This window comes from Tiliqua scincoides, chromosome 4 (assembly GCF_035046505.1).
Source record: "Tiliqua scincoides isolate rTilSci1 chromosome 4, rTilSci1.hap2, whole genome shotgun sequence".
Classification (NCBI taxonomy): domain Eukaryota; kingdom Metazoa; phylum Chordata; class Lepidosauria; order Squamata; family Scincidae; genus Tiliqua; species Tiliqua scincoides.
The window spans coordinates 40,964,377-40,982,526 of NC_089824.1; the positions used below are offsets into that span (position 1 = coordinate 40,964,377).

Consider the following 18,150-nt stretch of genomic DNA (forward strand, 5'->3'; position numbering starts at 1 on the left):
GGAACTCCTTGCCACAGGATGTGGTGCTGGCGTCTAGCCTAGACGCCTTTAAAAGGGGATTGGACGAGTTTCTGGAGGAAAAATCCATTATGGGGTACAAGCCATGATGTGTATGCGCAACCTCCTGATTTTAGAAATGGGTTAAGTCAGAATGCCAGATGTAGGGGAGAGCACCAGGATGAGGTCTCTTGTTATCTGGTGTGCTCCCTGGGGCATTTGGTGGGCCGCTGTGAGATACAGGAAGCTGGACTAGATGGGCCTATGGCCTGATCCAGTGGGGCTGTTCTTATGTTCTTATGAATGATTGTTGGAAACATATTGCCCTAATTCTATTAGATCTCTTTCGCTACCTGTTCATTTCTGTGCTCAGTTAAGGGTGCTGGTTCTTAGTTTTGGAGCCCTAAACTGTTTAAGACCTGGGTCCCCTTTCCAGTATATGCTGCCTTGTCAGATTTTCAATCTTAAAGGCAGGACATAATCTCTTTAAATAAATAATAATAATTCAAGCTGATCCAAATCTGTCCCTCATTTGCTCCAGCCTCCCCCATTACAAAGAAAATGAAGTGAGAGTTTCACAACTTTCATGGATAGCCCCCCACCCTGTTTTTTAGCTCCACAAAAATCAACAATTTTTGGATGGGGAGGTCCTTACAGGGACTGCAGTGAAAGTATTGTCCTCCTTAACTCACAAATGTGCTAGCTGGGCGGAAACAGTGCTCAAACTATCGCTTTGCTTTCCAGCGTCTCCCTTTTCTTTCCCGGAATGCAGCAGACCATCATGTTGTTGCATGAAACACGGCATTCTAACAAGAGCCAAGTGAATTTCTTCTGACCCCCCCTCCCCCGGCCCGGTAGCATGTGAAGAGCACTTTTGTGCTTGCACTCCATGTGTTCACCCTGGCTTCCTGCTGGCAGACTTCAGTGAACTAGGATTCCCTGGTACCTTTAGAAGTTCTGGTCCAAAAAGAACAAGAGAAGATTCTGCTTGGAAGCTTAGGTGCTTTCCTCTTTCAATATAGTGTGCAGCGGCTGCCTTCATTTCCTTACTCTGATGCCGGTCAGGCAACTCGATTAAACTCCCTTCTGCAGTTCATAAAACTCAATGTAGTGTGCATTAACAAACAAGTGTGTGATCAAGTAGGCGCTAGAACAACCAGGCCACCTGTTTTCAAATTTAACTTCATCCAGGCGTAATCACTTAAATCTCAAGTTGAAATTCAGACTGCACATCATTAGCATCTAGAAACTCCCTTGTGATGAGGCTGGATCAAAAACTTCAGCTCCTTCACTCTGGAACAAAGTGTGATGTAACCACAGGCCACTTTGGGCTTGCCAGCAGCTAAATCATAAATGGGAGTTAAGCCTGTACATCGATAGCTATTCTGTTGGCATTGCCTTTTTGGCAAACCAGATGTGGCCCTGTGAACGAATCCACACACTAACCAGTTATTCCAGCTGCTGCTATATTATTTCTATTGTCGTGCGTTTAAAGAGAAAGTGCAGCTTGGAGAACAGATGTTCTTCATGCTTGCTGTTGATCAGAAAAATTGAGATGATGCAATAAATGATTATTTAGCACCTGCCAGGCTTAAGGCGAACCTAATGTGCCTTTGAAACAATTAAGCAAAACCATAATATGCTTATTTTCTGGCTGCTTGCCCATTTTGTCTATAATCGGTTATGACATAAGTTTGTTTTTCATCATCCGTCTTCAGTTCCTGACCTTCAATGTAGTACGGAACCACCATATAGGAGGATATTACCATGAATAGTTGTCATCTAGGACAGATGCCTTCAACAGTTGAATATGGGTCTTGACCCCACCTCAGTGGGTAATAGCAATGCTGCTGCTCCCATTTTGTTTTGAGGCTCCAGCCCATTAAGTTTGAATAGCAGGTTAATGCTACCAGAGATCTTGGCTTTGGAGGGGTTCTTTTGGACAAGTTCTAGAGCAATGCTTCCTAACCTTTAGTAGCCCACAGACCACTGAGGCAAAAATTGGAATTGTCATGGACCACATGCAGTGCCAGTTGTGAGCAGTCTGTTTTCCACTGTCTCTAGTGGTTCATGGGAAGCATCTCCCAAGTGACCAGTCCCCCACGGACTACCAGTGAGGGTGGAGAATGGACCATCCGTAGCCATAGTCTTCAGTATCTCCACCCTCTCTAGTGGTCTGTGGAGAAGCTTCTCCCAAATGAGCACTCCCCCACAGACTACCATAGAGGGCAGAGAATGGACCACCCACAGCTGGCACTGAAGTGCCTGTTGCAGACAGGCCATTCTCCACCCTCTCTGGTGGTCCATGTGGGAATGCTTGCTTGGCAAGACACTGGAAGTGATCAAAGATTATTTTTTTTCCCCCTGAAACCTCATGGATCACTTCTCAGGGTCTTGTAGACCAACTGTGGTTCACAGACCACAGGTTGGGAACCAGTGTTCTAGAATCATCAGTGGGTCTCCTCAGTTTTGCACCTATCCACTTGTTTGCTCCTGTCTATGGTACTATTTTTGATAGTCTTCTGTTACTATATAGAGATCTCCAATGAAACTAGTAAATAAATATTTGCTGTTTTTATAGCAGGGGTGAGAATTTAGTATGTAATTCTTTATCAGCTTGACTTTTTCCATGATGATAGATGACTATCTGTCTGTCTGACACTGTGCTCTGTTGATGTCTCCGCATATATTCTGCTCTGTGAAACTAGGTACATTGCCTATTCCTTTAATTACTAGTAATTAACATTTCTTGCACTGCTTGCCTTTAATTGATTACTATATGTAATATATGCACGTGTCTGTTTCTCATAAGCATGGGAGAGATTCAATGGAACCATTGAATCATTAGCTGTTTTTGCTATCTTGGGCCTTGCAGTTGAAATTGCCCTGTTTATTATTTAACATAGCAGTGATGGTCGTCTTTTATGTGTTAACAAAAGCATTTAGATATCACCTGATGAACTGTCACCACTTTTTTTTGTCTCTTAATTTAATGCTGTTTAGGGGTGTCAATGAAAGTCCTGATGTGCCATTTAATTCTGTTTCCCAATCTGGGGGTCACGATTCCCTAGGACAGGTGTTCCCAATTTCATTTGGGACTCTGCCCCCTTAAGGAGGATAGAGATTTGACCAGGAACCCATAGAATCTCCAGACAGTTTCAGGCCCCCTCCTGCCCCCCCAACTCTCCTGGTCCTTGACCTCCTCAGATCTCTTCTGATGGTTCCAAATGCTATATTAGAAACTGCCTCTTTGAAAACTTCCTATTGATTGATTTCTACCTGAGCCTGTTTTCTTTTTAGTCTGCACTTGTGTGCTATTTTGTAAAAATACCCTTAAGAGGAAAAAACCCAACATTTACAAATATTGCTGCTACTTATATTTTTGAATTTTCAGCATTCTGCTAGATCACAGGCTCCTCTTACACCAGTGGTTTCCAACTGGAAATGCCTTTCTGAAGCATTCAGGGGGCATTCCGAGGTAGGCTCCCAGCACCTCAGAACACCTCGTGCACACAACCGGAAGGCACTTCCAGTCATGTCAGGGAGGTCCTTGAGGTCTTCCAGATGCTGGCTCAGCACCCGTGTTTAGTTAAGTCCAAGCATGCCGAACCTGTGGATAAAGAGGGTCCACTGTATTTTCTTCTTAGCAGTTGAGTTTCAAGATGGTCTAGGTGTTGCCCATGACCACCATCCTGGGCATAGGCTGCTAAAATCCATTGTTCTCAGTTATTGCTTGCAAAAAATAATTTTTTAAGAACAAAAGCCTCTGCACCATGTTTCTTCAGAGTACCTTTCTGGAGCGTGAAGCTTCTGGGTTCATTGTACATATTACAGTCCAAGTATTCAGTAATGTTGGAAGCGCCCAGGAATGCCCTGCATGTCACATTGAATGCTGTTTAAATATTAGGATAGAGTGAGTAGGTACACACAGATGGTTCTGACATATTCATACTAGCTTTGGCTCTACATCTGTGCTAAAATGTTGCTCCTCCTTTTGTGTGTGTGTGAGTGTGTAAAAATACTGCATCATTTTTTTTTTCCAGGAGAGTGAGTGAAATGCCTGGCCGTGCCATTGGAAATCAATAAAACTTTATTTTACGTCCATTTCTTATAAAAGGTTTTAGCAATGACACTTCGTAAAATGAAAAAGAACTCAGTGGAGTCCTACTCTTTTCTTTTCAGACCCTTCAGATTTGTGTTTTCTCAATGAAAGTGATGAAAAGCAAAATTACTCATACCCAGCAAGGCAATGTCTTCCTGGCAGGCTTTTCTGATTGTTCTGCATGCTGCAAACGAGATGTTAGGAGCAGATGCCGGTTGCACACTAGTAGTGGATTTGCTAGATTTAGGACAGGAGAATGGAGAATGAAGGTTAAGAACAGGCCACTACAGAGATTATGTATTGTAATGAATTGTATATTTTTTTTGTAGACAGATCTGGATTAATGTTTATCCCAAACAAGAGATTACTATATGTCTGTTTCTGGTTGTAAACAGACATTATTAAACAGAAGGTTTATGTTCGTGAAATGCAACTACAGGTGTTGCGCACTTATGATTTATTATGTTCCAAGATAAGACTTCACCTGTTCATTTCTTGCCCCAAAGATTGAATCAGGAGCAAATTAGAGATGTCTGTTCTCCTTCATGAAACTCACAATGGTAGCAGACCAAACCTTGATCCTCTTTACCTTGGATTCATGTACCAATGTTCATTTTTAAATATTACACTTGGTTATGGCAAGATAAAAATGCAACTTTACTATCAGCCTTGGCATCCTGGGGTTTTGTGCTTTGCTTATTTTATGTAAAAGTGTCTTAATTGCTTCTTTTTGTCAGTGTCCATCTTTAAGCTATGTGGTATTCGTGTGTGAATTTATTTATTTTTTTTACATACACATTTAAAACCATCTGCATGAACAAAAGATGTTTTCTGGTACCTGTGTTAAAAGCCAATAAAAGCAGGCTAGCATCAATGGTACTGTTTATGACAGTCTGTGTTACTTCTGTGGTTTAAGTTTTGTAACTTAATCCAGTGGCAATTTAAGGATTTTAAAATCCCAGTGACTTCTGTTTTCTAGCTAACTGAGCCCTGAACTCTTTTCCCCTCCTAATGAAAGATGAAGTGCATCTGTCTTAATTGCCTGTTGATTTTAGCCAGGTTTTCTCAGTTTTCCACTCAAAAAGACTCTCTAGTTATAGATTATGCTGTGTTGTGATACAATACTCTAATGCCTTTTTTCACACATTGGAGCAACTTGGCCCACCAGAGTTGCTCTCATACAAATCAAGATCACACCTTAAATTTGCAGGAGAAATATCACCATGTACCTGTACATGGAAATCTAGACTGAAACTGTGCATAGCCATTCCCCCGCTCCCAAAAAATTATGCTGTTTATTAGGCATGTGTTTCTTTAACTACACAAATCAGATATTTGTTTCAAAGCACCTCTGAAGTCTTTGGTGAAACAATTCACCACCTTGCCCTCTAAGCACTTTTTGTGTTTTTTAAAAAAAACCCAAGAAGATACTCCAGAACAATGTGAGCCATTTTTAACTTCATAATTCTGACAAGGAAAGTCAGGTTTAATTATTTAAATTTATATTTAAATAATATTTAAATTAGTATGTATATTGAAGCTTTGGATCACTCTCACTCTTTATTGCTGGATGACTTCTGTACCCTGAATTGTGACAAAGAACTGCTCAGGACAAAAGTCTATAACACAGATTTTTCAGATGATTTTCCCAAGTTGTCTTACACAGATAACATAGTTTATAGTTGAAATGCACTTTTCCATCCTGTTGGGAACAAGCAAGACCATTTTACATTGAAATGCATTCTTGTACATGGTAGAGGTTTCTATTTTGTTTCTGAGAGTATTTGTAGGTTCTAAAGCCACAATTGTCTAATCATTTGCAGTAAAAAAAAAAAAAAACAGGCAGATGACGTCAACTCCTTTCCCCAAATTCCATGTTAAATAAATGGATTTTGCATTATCCTTTAAAGGCATATGAAATAATAGCTTATAAGACACTCGGATCAGAAGTATTATGCGGTTTAACAATTTGTGCAGTGAGACATTCCATTCACACACAAAGAGGCTAATATATTAATATATTATTGATAGATCTAGTGGCATGCCACCTCGGCTCAGTTGGCAGAGAGCCATAAGTCATTAAAATGACCTCTATCTTCCTGAGCAAAGTAAAGACAGAAATAAAGATGCATTTCTGTTATCCATCTCTGATGGGTCATAAGTGACACCACTGTGATACTTCTCTCTGCGATACGCAAAGCCCTGACAAGGTATTTAGCAGTATTAAGCGTATTGCCACTGAGCGAAACCTGTCTGAAGCAAATGATGACCCTTGCGTCTCTTCAGTGGCAAGATGTCTCCCTGATGTGATCCCCTAGACTCAAAGCATTAAATTAATTTCCTCCTGGATTTCTGAGCTGCGTCCTTTCTACCCCACGGAAAGCCAGTGAAGAATACAGCTTTTGACCAAATGACAGAGCAGGGAGGCTGAAATTAGGTGTATTAAATTAGAATACTACCAAGAGCCTATCTAAATATCTGTCACCGTGTTATTTAAGCAATCTAGTGTCCAAGCCCAAAAGTGAAAGCCGGACACAGGCATGCATACAAAGATAACAGGTATGCTATCAAAATAAGTTAGTCGTTTTGAGAGGCTAATTGCGGGTCGGGTACGGACTGCCATAATGCTGCAGAGATGCTTTTGTCTAAGCTTCGCTTCCTCCGTTTTGTCATTTCATGGAGAATTAACCACTAGCAAGTTTTCTGTATCCAGGGCAATTTTTGTGCCACTTCAACAAACAGTAACTGCTAGAGGTTTCTTGTATATCCGTTCTGTGAAACAGTGTCAAAGACCAGGAAACTTCTTGTAGTTTGCCTCCCACACCTGGTCACCAGTTTCTGGACTGTAAAGCCACATTTCAGTTTTGGAGGATCCATTAAAAACGGAAATATTTTCAGAGACTCTGTAAGCACAAAACACAACTGCTTTATGTTTACACAGACAATTTATAAGACTAAGGGCACAATCCTAACCCCTTATGTCAGTGTTTTCTAGCACTGACATAAGAGCAATGCAGCTCTGAGGTAAGGGAACAAACATTCCCTTACTTTGAGGAGGCCTCCGTGAGTGCCACCCAACTGCAGGATGCAGCACATGTCCCATTGGCAGCACTATGCCAGTGCTGGAAAGCACTGACATAAGGGGTTAGGATTGTGTCCTAACTCAGTATTGTCGATAGTAACTAGCAATTCAACCTATTCAAGGTTTCAGGCAAGGGTTTTTCCCAGCTCTTTCCAGATGTACTTCATGCACAGTGGCCCAAAGTGTGTTAAATGTATTTTGTACTATGGAATTTGAGTCTGTAATGCAAAATGGGACTTATGCACAGCTCTAATTGAAGCAGCTCTCAGCACTGATCGACTGTGGTTGTGTGTCTGTGTAGAGGCATTGTTGAGACTGCCCCAGATGATGGTGGTGGAAGCGCATTGCCAGTTGTTTGATGCGTGAGATCTCACACAATCCAAGATGGCAGCCCCCAGGAGAGCTGGGAAGATGGGCACCACCATGTTGGATCTTGTGAGATTTTGCTCAATCCAAGGTGGCGGCACCTGGGATTGCTGGGAGGAAGAGGCCACTGGGGACATCTTGTGGCACCCCTGTGAGTTTGGAACCCCTCAGGCACCATGGCGCGCAGTTTTGGAACCACTGATTTAACCCTTTGTCCCTATTCCTCAATGGACAAATCCTAAACATGTGTAACAAAATTCTCTTCTTATCCTTTCTTCTTCTGCTGCACTCCTTCTCTCTCTCCCTATTTTTCTTGCTTCTGTGGTTTCCTCCACTGTCACAGTTTACAACTGTAAGCTGATTGGGGGAGGGATTTGTAAAAGAAAAAGATGATCTAAAGTCATCTTTTTAGCAGAGCTGACTCACAGCAAACTGACTTTTGTTAAGAACTTTAGTAGGACACAGAGAGAACTGCAGCCATGGTCGCTCGAAGGCAGAAACAGGGAATAAAACCCAAATAGAAGCAACTCACAAACCAGGGTTGTCCATCCTGCAGCACATGTGCCACAAGTGGCATGTGGACACATTCAAAATGGCACATGCAGCAGAACCCATCTCCACCCCGCCCCTGTCAGCAGCCTGGACGAAACCTCCATGCCCAAACATGCAAACTGGTTCAGTGCAATGACTGGAGCTTGACAAACTGGAGCAAACTCAGTTGACAAACTGGAGCTAGCACCAGCTGGTTGGCCATCAGTCACCTGTTCATAAGGCATGTTGGGGCGCTACCTCCCTGGCTTTGCATTTGGCATGGTGAGTTAAAGCGCAGTGAGTCCAGCCATCACTGAAGACAAGAGGCACTGGGCCCCATCCTCACCAAGCTGCACCCAGCAGAGATGTCGCTAGAGGCAGCTAGAGTGGAACGTTCAAAGTTCTATGCATAAAAAGTAGCACATGGCAAGCTGCGGGTTGGCTACCCCTGCTTTTAACAAAAACCAACTCTCCCTACTGGTGGAGGCCAACATCTGCACACTTGCTGACTATATACTGGATGGCTCAGCTCGCATACTGTCACCTGTCCAAAATCTATATGATTGCAATCTTTTATACTCTTACCTAGGAGTATGTCCTACTCGGTTCAGGAGGGCTTACTTCAGAGCAGACGTGCTGAGAGGTGTATACGCATCTCCAAAGTGTTTTTAATTTTTAGAATTAAAGAAGATTTTAGAAGATTACTCTTTAAATGGAAATCAATTAATCAACCAAGGGTACAGTCCGGAAGTGCACTTGGGCCAACACAAGGAGGCGGGAGTGATGCGTTTCGGGGCAGGGAAGGGCGGACGGCAGGCAGGTGGGACTGTCGGCAGGCAGGCGGGGAGCAGGAGGCAGGACCAGGAGCCAGCAGTTATGCCAGATCCTGACCCCATTCCTGGGTGGCCCAGGGCAGTCCCGGGCTGCTTGAATTTGCACCACCTCGTCAGGTGGCGCAGATCTGAGTAGACTCATTGGGGCTGATGCAGCGTGACATGGGGTAAGAGGAAACATTTCCCCTTGCCCCAGGTTGGCCTGCAGTCACCCCCAAACTTGTACTGGATACAGCATAGGCCCACTGGCCAGTGCAAATTAGGATTGGGCTGTAAAATTTCTTTGGTTAACAGCCCTTGTGCAAGACTTTTCTATTCATGCTGTGCAAGTTAGCAGTTTAAAAAAATAATTCTGAGCAAAGGGATTATTTTTATTTCAAAACATCTCGCATTTCATAATAGTCTGTGATAGGGTTAATCCAGCCACATAAACATCTATGCCATGTATGATAGTAATAAAGCTTGTGATCCCTTGATCTTTGATTAGATACAAGCTAGTAAATATCTTGCGATTAATCAAAACTAGTTGTTCTCTACGGAGTGAGTCACCTTCCCAGATGGGGCTGTAGCATCAGAGCGATTTTTTTAAAAGTGTGTTTTCATTTAATCCTTTCTGTAATGGGCTTGGCTTCTATTTGTTTGAATGAAAGTGGATTCAGGAAGCTGGGCAGGGCTAGTTAAGAGACAAACCTGTCACTTGCATTTGTGAATGTAATTATTGGATAAGGGCCCAATCCTATCCAACTTTCCAGCACTGGTGCAGCCTCAGTGCAGCCTTGAGGGAAGGGAACAAAAGCATCTGTGACTGCCTCTCTACCAGAGGGCAGTCTACCCATGGGCACAGCTGCACTTTCACTGGAAATTGCATAGGATTAGACTCTATTGTTACCAACATTATGTGTAACTGTTATTTGATTTTAAGGGAAATCTTGCAGATATTTTATTTGTTTTCATCTGCAGTAAGTTATACATTCAAATGCATAAAGAACAAGTATAAACTATTTGGTGTGTTGGATTTTCTGTGGATAATATCAGCTTGGGTGGGTGAGATAGACACCCACTCACTCTGTTGTATTGGAACACTAAGATGTCATGGGGGCGAGAAACCTTTTATGGCAGAGGGAGGACTTGGCCTACTTTATCCAACTGGGCATTTTGAGTCAATTGGACACTACAGTTGGAGAAATGGAACATTGTGTTGTAGCTCCCTTTTGTATGGTCCTCATTTGTAACTGCTTAAACAATGTAACACAAAACCAGTTGTTTTTTTTTTTTAAGAGGAGGAACTAGCATGAAATCTGAATAGCTGCATGCATAAATTGTACTTTAAGTTGGAAAGCCTAGAAAGAATCCAGAAAGGAAGCCATGTATGATTAAAAGAAATCCTTGAATCAGTTCCCTAGGGCAGCGTTTCTCAAACTTGGTAGCGATTCACTTCGTCCTTCATACTGGGCTGGAACCTGATTCTCCCTGTCACACTGCAAAGCATTACTGAGAACCACTGGGTGCCACTTCCAGGTCACGCCAGGCCTGCGACCCATTCCATTGATCTCTATGGGCCCCCAGTATGCCTTGCAGAAGCAAATCAGAAGTTGTGGGTGCAAGCCAGAAGTTGGAGGCCAGTGGCCCAGCGCGTCCTAGAAGCGGCCTTTGGTGGTTCCCAGTAAAGCTTTGTGGTGCAACAGGGCCCATTGGGTCACAACCCACCAGTGGGCCATGACATACCGTTTGAAAAACACTGCCCTAGGGAATGAAGTTCTTTCTTTTTAATGATTATATACACTGAAGATGATTGTCTCAATCAGCAGTTTCGGTGCACATGTTCCTGTAATCTCAAGGACTTCCCTCGATAGTATGACAGTTGGAAGCAGTATGCACAGAGTGGTTTTAGACACTGAAGTCAATGAGAGTGTCCTTCTCAAAGTCAATGAGAGAGCCCTTCTACATAGCAGAACACACAAAGAGAATTGGACTGGCGCTTCTCAATCCAATCTGTAAAATTAAGATGCTGTTCTTTGCATGTGGTCTTTCCACCTCCTAAGAGGCCCACAGGTTGAGTTAAACACAGGTCATGCAGCTCAGCTTTCAAAAGCACTACATGTGGGGTGGTGGTGGACCTTTTTCCCTTACTGGCTTTTCTTCTTATAGACCAGTCAGCCTTCCTGTGTGAGGGAGGAGGGGTACAATTCAGCTTTCAAAACCACCAGCATATGAAAATAGTGATGGTGATAGATGCTTATGTTATTAGGAATTGTTGAATTAACTGTACTTTCTACTCTTTTTTTTTTTTTTTAAATAAAGGAAACCTGGAGAGCCTCCCTTAGTGAATGGCTGGATTCCTTTCTTGGGAGTGGCCCTGGATTTTAGAGACGATGCTTCCAATCTTCTATTGTCCTTGCAACAAAAACATGGGGATGTTTTTACCTTGCATATGGCTGGTGAGAAACATGTTGTTGTTGTTGTTGTTGTTTCTTTGAGACATCTTAGTAAAGTAACAAAAGTGCTAATGCTAAGTTTTATCTGCTTAAGAACATGAGTGCTGCCTGGATGGAACAGATCAAGATTCATCTAGGTTAGTGTTCTCCAAACTGCGGCCCACGGTGCCCCAACATAATAATCCTGGGCACAGCAATGAGGGAGCCTTACTCTTCTGTGTCACAGCCTTTGTTTTTTTCATGCAATCTTTGTAGCAAGTTGTGCAAGGCAGCAGCTTCCTCCCGGATATTGGGTTGCAGAGCTTTCTGTGGCGATATACAGTGGAAGTAACTGCCTGGTACAACTTGCTGCAAAGAATGGGCAAATAAAACATACTGTGGCACAGAATGATAAAGCTTTGCCACTGCCATGCACTGGATTATTGTTGGGGCACCTTGAATTTCATACAGGCAGAATCACAGGTGCTGCCAAAATATCTTGATCTTGTGCCCACAGTTTCATGGGAGTATATTTAAAACAAACAAACAAACAAACAAAAACCCTGCTGGATCAGGCCAAAGGCCCATCTAGCCCAGCATTCTGCTTCCCACATTAGCCCACCAGTGGGTTGCCCTCAAGCAGTTGAGAAAGAAAGCATAACTCTATCCCACTATGACTTATCTGCTCTTGGTATTTGGAAGGTGCTGCTACTGGTTTGCTACTGGTTCAGTGTTTCAATGAATGTTTCACTAAAGACTACAATCCTATCTAGACTTATCTGGGTATAAGCCCCACTGACTATAATGGGGCTTACTTCTGAGCAGACATGCATAGGATTGGGTTCTAAGAAGTATATCTGGGTTGTACTCGTAAAATGGGGGCTTCAGTGGGATTTAAGCATCCTGACTGTGCACAACGTTCAGTTGTACTTTTTCACTATCTTACAGGTTCAGTACCCCTTATCCGGAATTACAAAATATGAAATATTCTGAAATATGGAACTTTTTTGAACGCCATCATGAGTTGTTTTTTTTTTTTTAATTAAGCATTTTATTTATTTATTACAGATACAGGTGAGGAAAATGGGTTAAACTTTGGGCAGGTACTACACAGGTTACACATGAGGATATGGCCCTCATAGATTACAACATGCATTATTAAAAAAAAAGCAATCAAACGACTGAAAAACACGCGCAATAATCTTCAATACAAAAGCTATCATATTTACTATTATAAAAATTTAAATTTATCTAAACACTCAATATTGTTTAACTAAAACTATCTATCCAATCATAAAAAGGCTTCCAATAGTTTCTTACTCTACCTAAATCTCTCTTTCATTCCTTCTGTTAGAACTTCCATTTCTGCTATTTCATAAATTTTGTCTGTTAAATTTTCTCTAGCTGGCACATCTGTAGATTTCCAATTTTGCGCAAACAGTATTCTTGCCGCTGTAACAATATATACAATAAGGTATTTTCTATATTGGTCTTTAATTTCTGATGTCACATTTAGGAGGAATATTTCTGGTTTGAATGGTAATACACAATTCAATATCTCTTGCAAGAATTTATGTATCATTTTCCAGTATTTCTTTGTTTTTTCACATGTCCACCACATATGATAAAAGGTTCCTTCAACCTCTTTACATTTTCAACACTTATTTGATGACCCAGAATACATTTTTGCTCATTTCTCTGGAGTTAAATACCATCTATAAAACATTTTATATAAATCCTCTTTAAAAGACACTGCTTTAGTTATCTTAATATTTATATTCCAAATTTGTTTCCAGTCGTCCATCGATATAGTATATCCAAAAATTTTTGCCTACCGCACCATTGCATCTTTAAATATTTCATCCTCCATTCTTATCTCTAGGAGAAAATTGTACATTTTTTTTACATATTTCCCCTCATCAATCAAAAATATTTTATCAAAACTTATATCTTCTTTATAAAAACCTATTTTTTGGTCTTCTCGTAATCTTGTTCTTATTTGCATTTCATTCCACCAGTCCAATTTTATTTCTTTCTCTTCTAACTCAAACTTACTTAAGATCTCTCCTTTAATATTCAACATATCGTTGTATGATTTATTTTGGTCTTTTTAAATCCAGTTCGGATTAGTTGCTATTTCAAGCGGTTTTATCCATCTGGGTAATTTATATATTGTATTTTATCTGTTCCCATATCCAAATTAAAGATCTTCTTAAAATGTGTTGTCTAAAATATCCATGCTGTTTGACTTTATCATAAAACAGGAATGCGTGCCAGCCTATTTGTAAATCATGTGCTTCTAAAATTAAAATTTTGGAATTTGCTATGAGTCCCCAATCTTTTATCCAGTTTAGGGCTGCCGCTTGATAATATAATTCCCAGTCTAGTAATCCAAACCCTGCTCTTTTTTTATCCTCTTGAAGTATTTTCCGTCTTGTTCTCGGTTTTTACCTTGCCAGATGAATTTTGTAGTAATGTTATTCATCAAAAAAAGTTCTTCAAAATAATTGGAATAGTTTGGAATAAAAACATTAATTTTGGTAATATTTTCATTTTCAATAGAGCTATTCTTCCCATTAGGGATAATTGCAGTTTATTATATTTCTCCAAATCTTTTTTTATTTCTTTCATTAATTTAATATAGTTGTCTTCCATTAATGTACTTGTCTTTTTGGTGATTAGAATTCCTAGATATTTTACTTTGTTATTTGTAGTTGAAATTCTTTTAATCGTTCTATATCATTGTCTTTTATATTTTTAAGGATCATTTTGGTCTTCTGGTAATTTTAACCTGCCACTTCCTTTTTTCTTTTTTCTTTTTACTTTTTTGCCTAAAAAAAATAAATTCACAAACTGTGTTTCATGCACAAACCTTGTTTTGTGCACAAAATTTTAAATATCTTGTACAAAGTTACCTTCGGGCTATGTGTATAAGGGGTATATTAAATATAAATGAATTTTGTGTTTAGACTTGTGCCTCATCCCAAGACCTTCCATTATGTATACTCAAGTATTCCAAAGTACAGAAAAATCCAAAACACTTCTGGTCCCAAGCACTTCAGATAAGGGATGCCCAAATTGTACACATTGAAAAGTGTGATCATCATATCTTAAGGAATGTATATCTAGTAATTCTGTCCAGTTTGAGATCTAAAGGCACAATCCAAACCTTTAGATAGGCTGGCCCAAGTCCCTTGGGCTGGCCTGGGAGGGTCGCAAAGTACATTTGTGCCTCCTCAAGGGGAATCCAGGCCGGCGCTCTAAGAAGCACTGGCCTGCAGAGGCTGCCTCCGCGCCGGCTTCCCCTCCAGTACTTGCATCGGCCCCGGAGGGCCAACGCAAGCGAAAAAGATAGGCATGGGGGGGCGGGGAGGAGGAGGGAGGGAGGCGTTCCTGGGTGGGGGGAGGGATGGCGATGGGCAGCCCTGGGGGCGGGCAGGCGAGGAGAGGGAGGCTGGGCTGGGATACGGCAGTTATGTCGGATCCCAACCCCCGTTCCCAGGGAGAACGGAGCGGCTTCAAGACCTTACCCAGGGGTAAGGGGAAAAGTTTCCCCTTGCCTCTGGCTAAGCCGCTGCTGGCCACAATCCTGCGCTGGATACTGCGCAAGCCTCCTGGCTTGCCTGTTCCAGTGCAAGTTAGGATTGCACCCTAAATATCAGAACATACGACTCTGATACGGAACTATCTTCATTGGTTTCTGTTTGTGAATTTCATTCAAAGTGATGATCATTACTTTTCAGATCAGAACCCAATTTTTCAGGTTTAAATATAAAAAGACCATCTCTCTTCCCTCCTATGACTCTGCTCATTCATTTAGGTCTTAAATGCAAGTCCTGCTTTGTGTCCTCCTGCTGTCAAAGGTGTGAATGGTGGGTATGCCGAATAGAAGGCTTTTGGCTGAGGCTCCCAAGCCATGGAGCTCTCTTGCCAGGAGAGGGTGGGGCATCTGGGCCCCTCCCTATAGATGCAAACTGAAAACCGTTATGCCAATGTACTTTTGCCATGAGAAATAACTGAATACTGCTCTCTCCCTCATTCTCTTTGTCCCCTTATATCTTAGGTTGATTCAACGATTTATGAACATAACAGATAAAAATAACAGGTCTCTATTCTCGGATGAAAAGGCAGGATAGAAATATTTAGAAATAAATAAGTGTATTTATTTAAACAATTAACCGCACCATCCTAAGGATGTCTGCTAAAATGTACGTCCCACTGTATTCAATAGAACTTACTCGATGTAAGTTTTTGTATAGGATAGCCTAAGGCAGGGGTGCTCAATAAGTCGATCCCCAGGCAAAATGAGTAGATCGCAGGCTTCTCTCCAGTCCACGCATTCCTGGGAGTGAAGCATTCCTGGGAGTGAAGCATCCCTGGGAGTGAGCCCCGCCCTGGAGTGAGCCCCGCCCTGGGAGTGAAGCATCCCTGGGAATGAGCCCCACCCTGGGAGTGAGTTCCTGTCCATGCATCCCTGGGAGTGAGCCCCGTTGGCTCTACTGGGGTGACTCGTGAGTAGACCTGGAGAGGAGCCGCTGGCAGGCTTCTCTCCTGTCCACGCATCCCTGGGAGTGAGCCCCGTTGACTCTCCTGGGGATGACTTACCTTTCCCCTGTTTTTGCACTGGTATGTATGGAGATCTGCCCCCCCCCAACTTCCATCTGTTGGTTCTGTGTGCAAGGGGTTTTGCACTGGTCTTGCTGTGATGTCTATACAGAGATATTCCCTCCCCCACACCTTTCCCTTGTTTTTGCACTGGTCTGTATAGAGATCTGCTCCCCCCCCCACTTGTATTGGAATCGAGGAAGATCTGGTGAGGAGCTAGGCTGTGGTGTCAGCAGTGGCCCCTTTAAGGGTAAGTCCTGGGCATCCAGCAGAGTGTGCTGCACAGCTGCAGCCAGTTGAAGGCAATAGGGCCCTCAGGGATATAAGAGCACCTGAGGCAGGAAGGGCTCCACTTATTTATGTGAGTCAGCCTTTTCCTACATGAAGATCTTTAAGTCCAAGTACCATTCCACCATGACTGATGAACATTTGGAAGTGTGCTTGAAACTGGCTGTCAGCAGCTACTGTCCGGGCGATGCATCCTTGGCTGATTCACTTCAGTGCAAGTCATCAAAGTAAACTCAAGTAATTACAAAAAATGTTTATAGTTAATTATGTTGTGTTGTGCAATATTGGCTCATGTGGTTATGCAAGGTACACCAACATACATTGTACACATAAATGTTATATGTTATGATGGCACGAACATTGTAAAAAAACTCTGGTAGATCTCCGGGCCTTGCTGGGTTTCAAAGTAGCTCTCGAGCCAAAGAAGTGTGAGCACCCCTGGCCTAAGGTATCCTGTTACAAATATTATCAAAAGGCCAACCACCTCTGAAAACCCGTAGTAATCCTTCTAAATATATTCTAATATCTACTCTAAATAGATTCCAAGTTGATTTATAATTGCACATGACAAAATGGCAGTCAAAAAATTGCTTTGAGACTCCCACCTCCAAGAGTAATATCTCTTTTTGAATACAGGTAAATGCAAATAATAAATAGTCCAACCCATTCTAGGTGTGACAGTGATCTTCTTTTTGTGTGCTTGTAAAAGCATTACACGCTTCAAATGTATGACAGCTAATTATTTCATTTGTCTCATAGGGTAATTGTGGTGTGCACAAAAGTTAAAAGTAGCAAGCCTTATTTATGGCTCAGATTTCACCTTGTAACCTCTTGCATTATAAAATAAAATGGAGGACTGACTTATAGGTTGTATTCTTTCTTCGGTATGCCATACTTTTTATGACTTTGTGGCACACTTATTGTTTAACCTTCCTGTTTTCTGTTACTACTGAAAGTGTTGGATATTGGAAGTCCACAAAGGAGAAACAGCAATGACTGCACTGTTTTTAAAATGTCTATTCATAGTTATCCCAGATGCCAATATATGCCGCATTTCATAGTTTCTTTCTGAATTGACAAAATTGATACGGTGTACAAACCTCTCAAAATATCCATTGCGCTACTGTCATCTATGCGCTATCACTGCTTTCTCCCTCCGGTGTGAGGTGAAAGGTCCTGTCCAAAAACTCTGCCAATAGATATTGTGCTAATTATTGGTTCTCGGAGTAATTCATTTGGAAAATTCAGAACGATGCTTGGAGTTTCTGGCATTGCCCTGGACCGGCAACACGATTCCACTGATTGTACTTTCCCATGTGATGAGCAAATGATTGTCATCCCGCGAAGTCTCAAGGGACATGGATGTCATCTTAATAAAGAAATTAAAAAGCACATCTTTTCATGAGAAACCATGTAAATTCCTGACCTGTCGCAGAAAATAGTTCTCTAATTGGTTTTGTGTGGTGGTGCAGCAGAATCGTTTTCCCCAAACGTCATTCCGGCGCATCGCTACTGTACATCATTGTCAGCTATTCAGCAAAATCTTCCTAATAAGACCACTGTTACGTAAATGTGATTTCTTCCCCCCCCCCGCCCCAAAAAGGAGTTGTTTCTATACAACAGTACTTCAAAACCCAACTTGCTTGTATCTAGCTAGGTAATTGCCTCGTAAACTATGAAGTCTTTTCGAGGTTACTCATGCAGCCATGTCTCCTTCTAATGAAATACTGTGAAGAATTGCAACCATGTTATTCCGTTGTAACAAAAACAACCAAATATCTGGTGGCACTCTAAAGACTAACACATATATTGTGGCATAAGCTTTCATGTACTAGAGCCCATTTGGTCAGACAACATTTGTTGATGCTATTGCATGCTTTGTTGAAAAGACCATCCTTTCATTTACTGTCTGTACAAATCAATTGCTGTCCT

The 18,150-nt window shown here is 41.7% G+C and overlaps 1 protein-coding gene across 1 annotated transcript in view; it reads left to right on the forward strand.

Moving 5' to 3' along the window:
* CYP7B1 (cytochrome P450 family 7 subfamily B member 1) overlaps positions 1–18,150 on the forward strand; it is a 124,771-nt gene that overhangs the window by 74,157 nt on the left and 32,464 nt on the right. Inside the window, exon 2 of the mRNA XM_066626365.1 lies at positions 11,213–11,349. Within this exon, the coding sequence (XP_066482462.1) occupies positions 11,213–11,349 (137 nt within the window). The remainder of the gene's footprint in view (positions 1–11,212; positions 11,350–18,150) is intronic.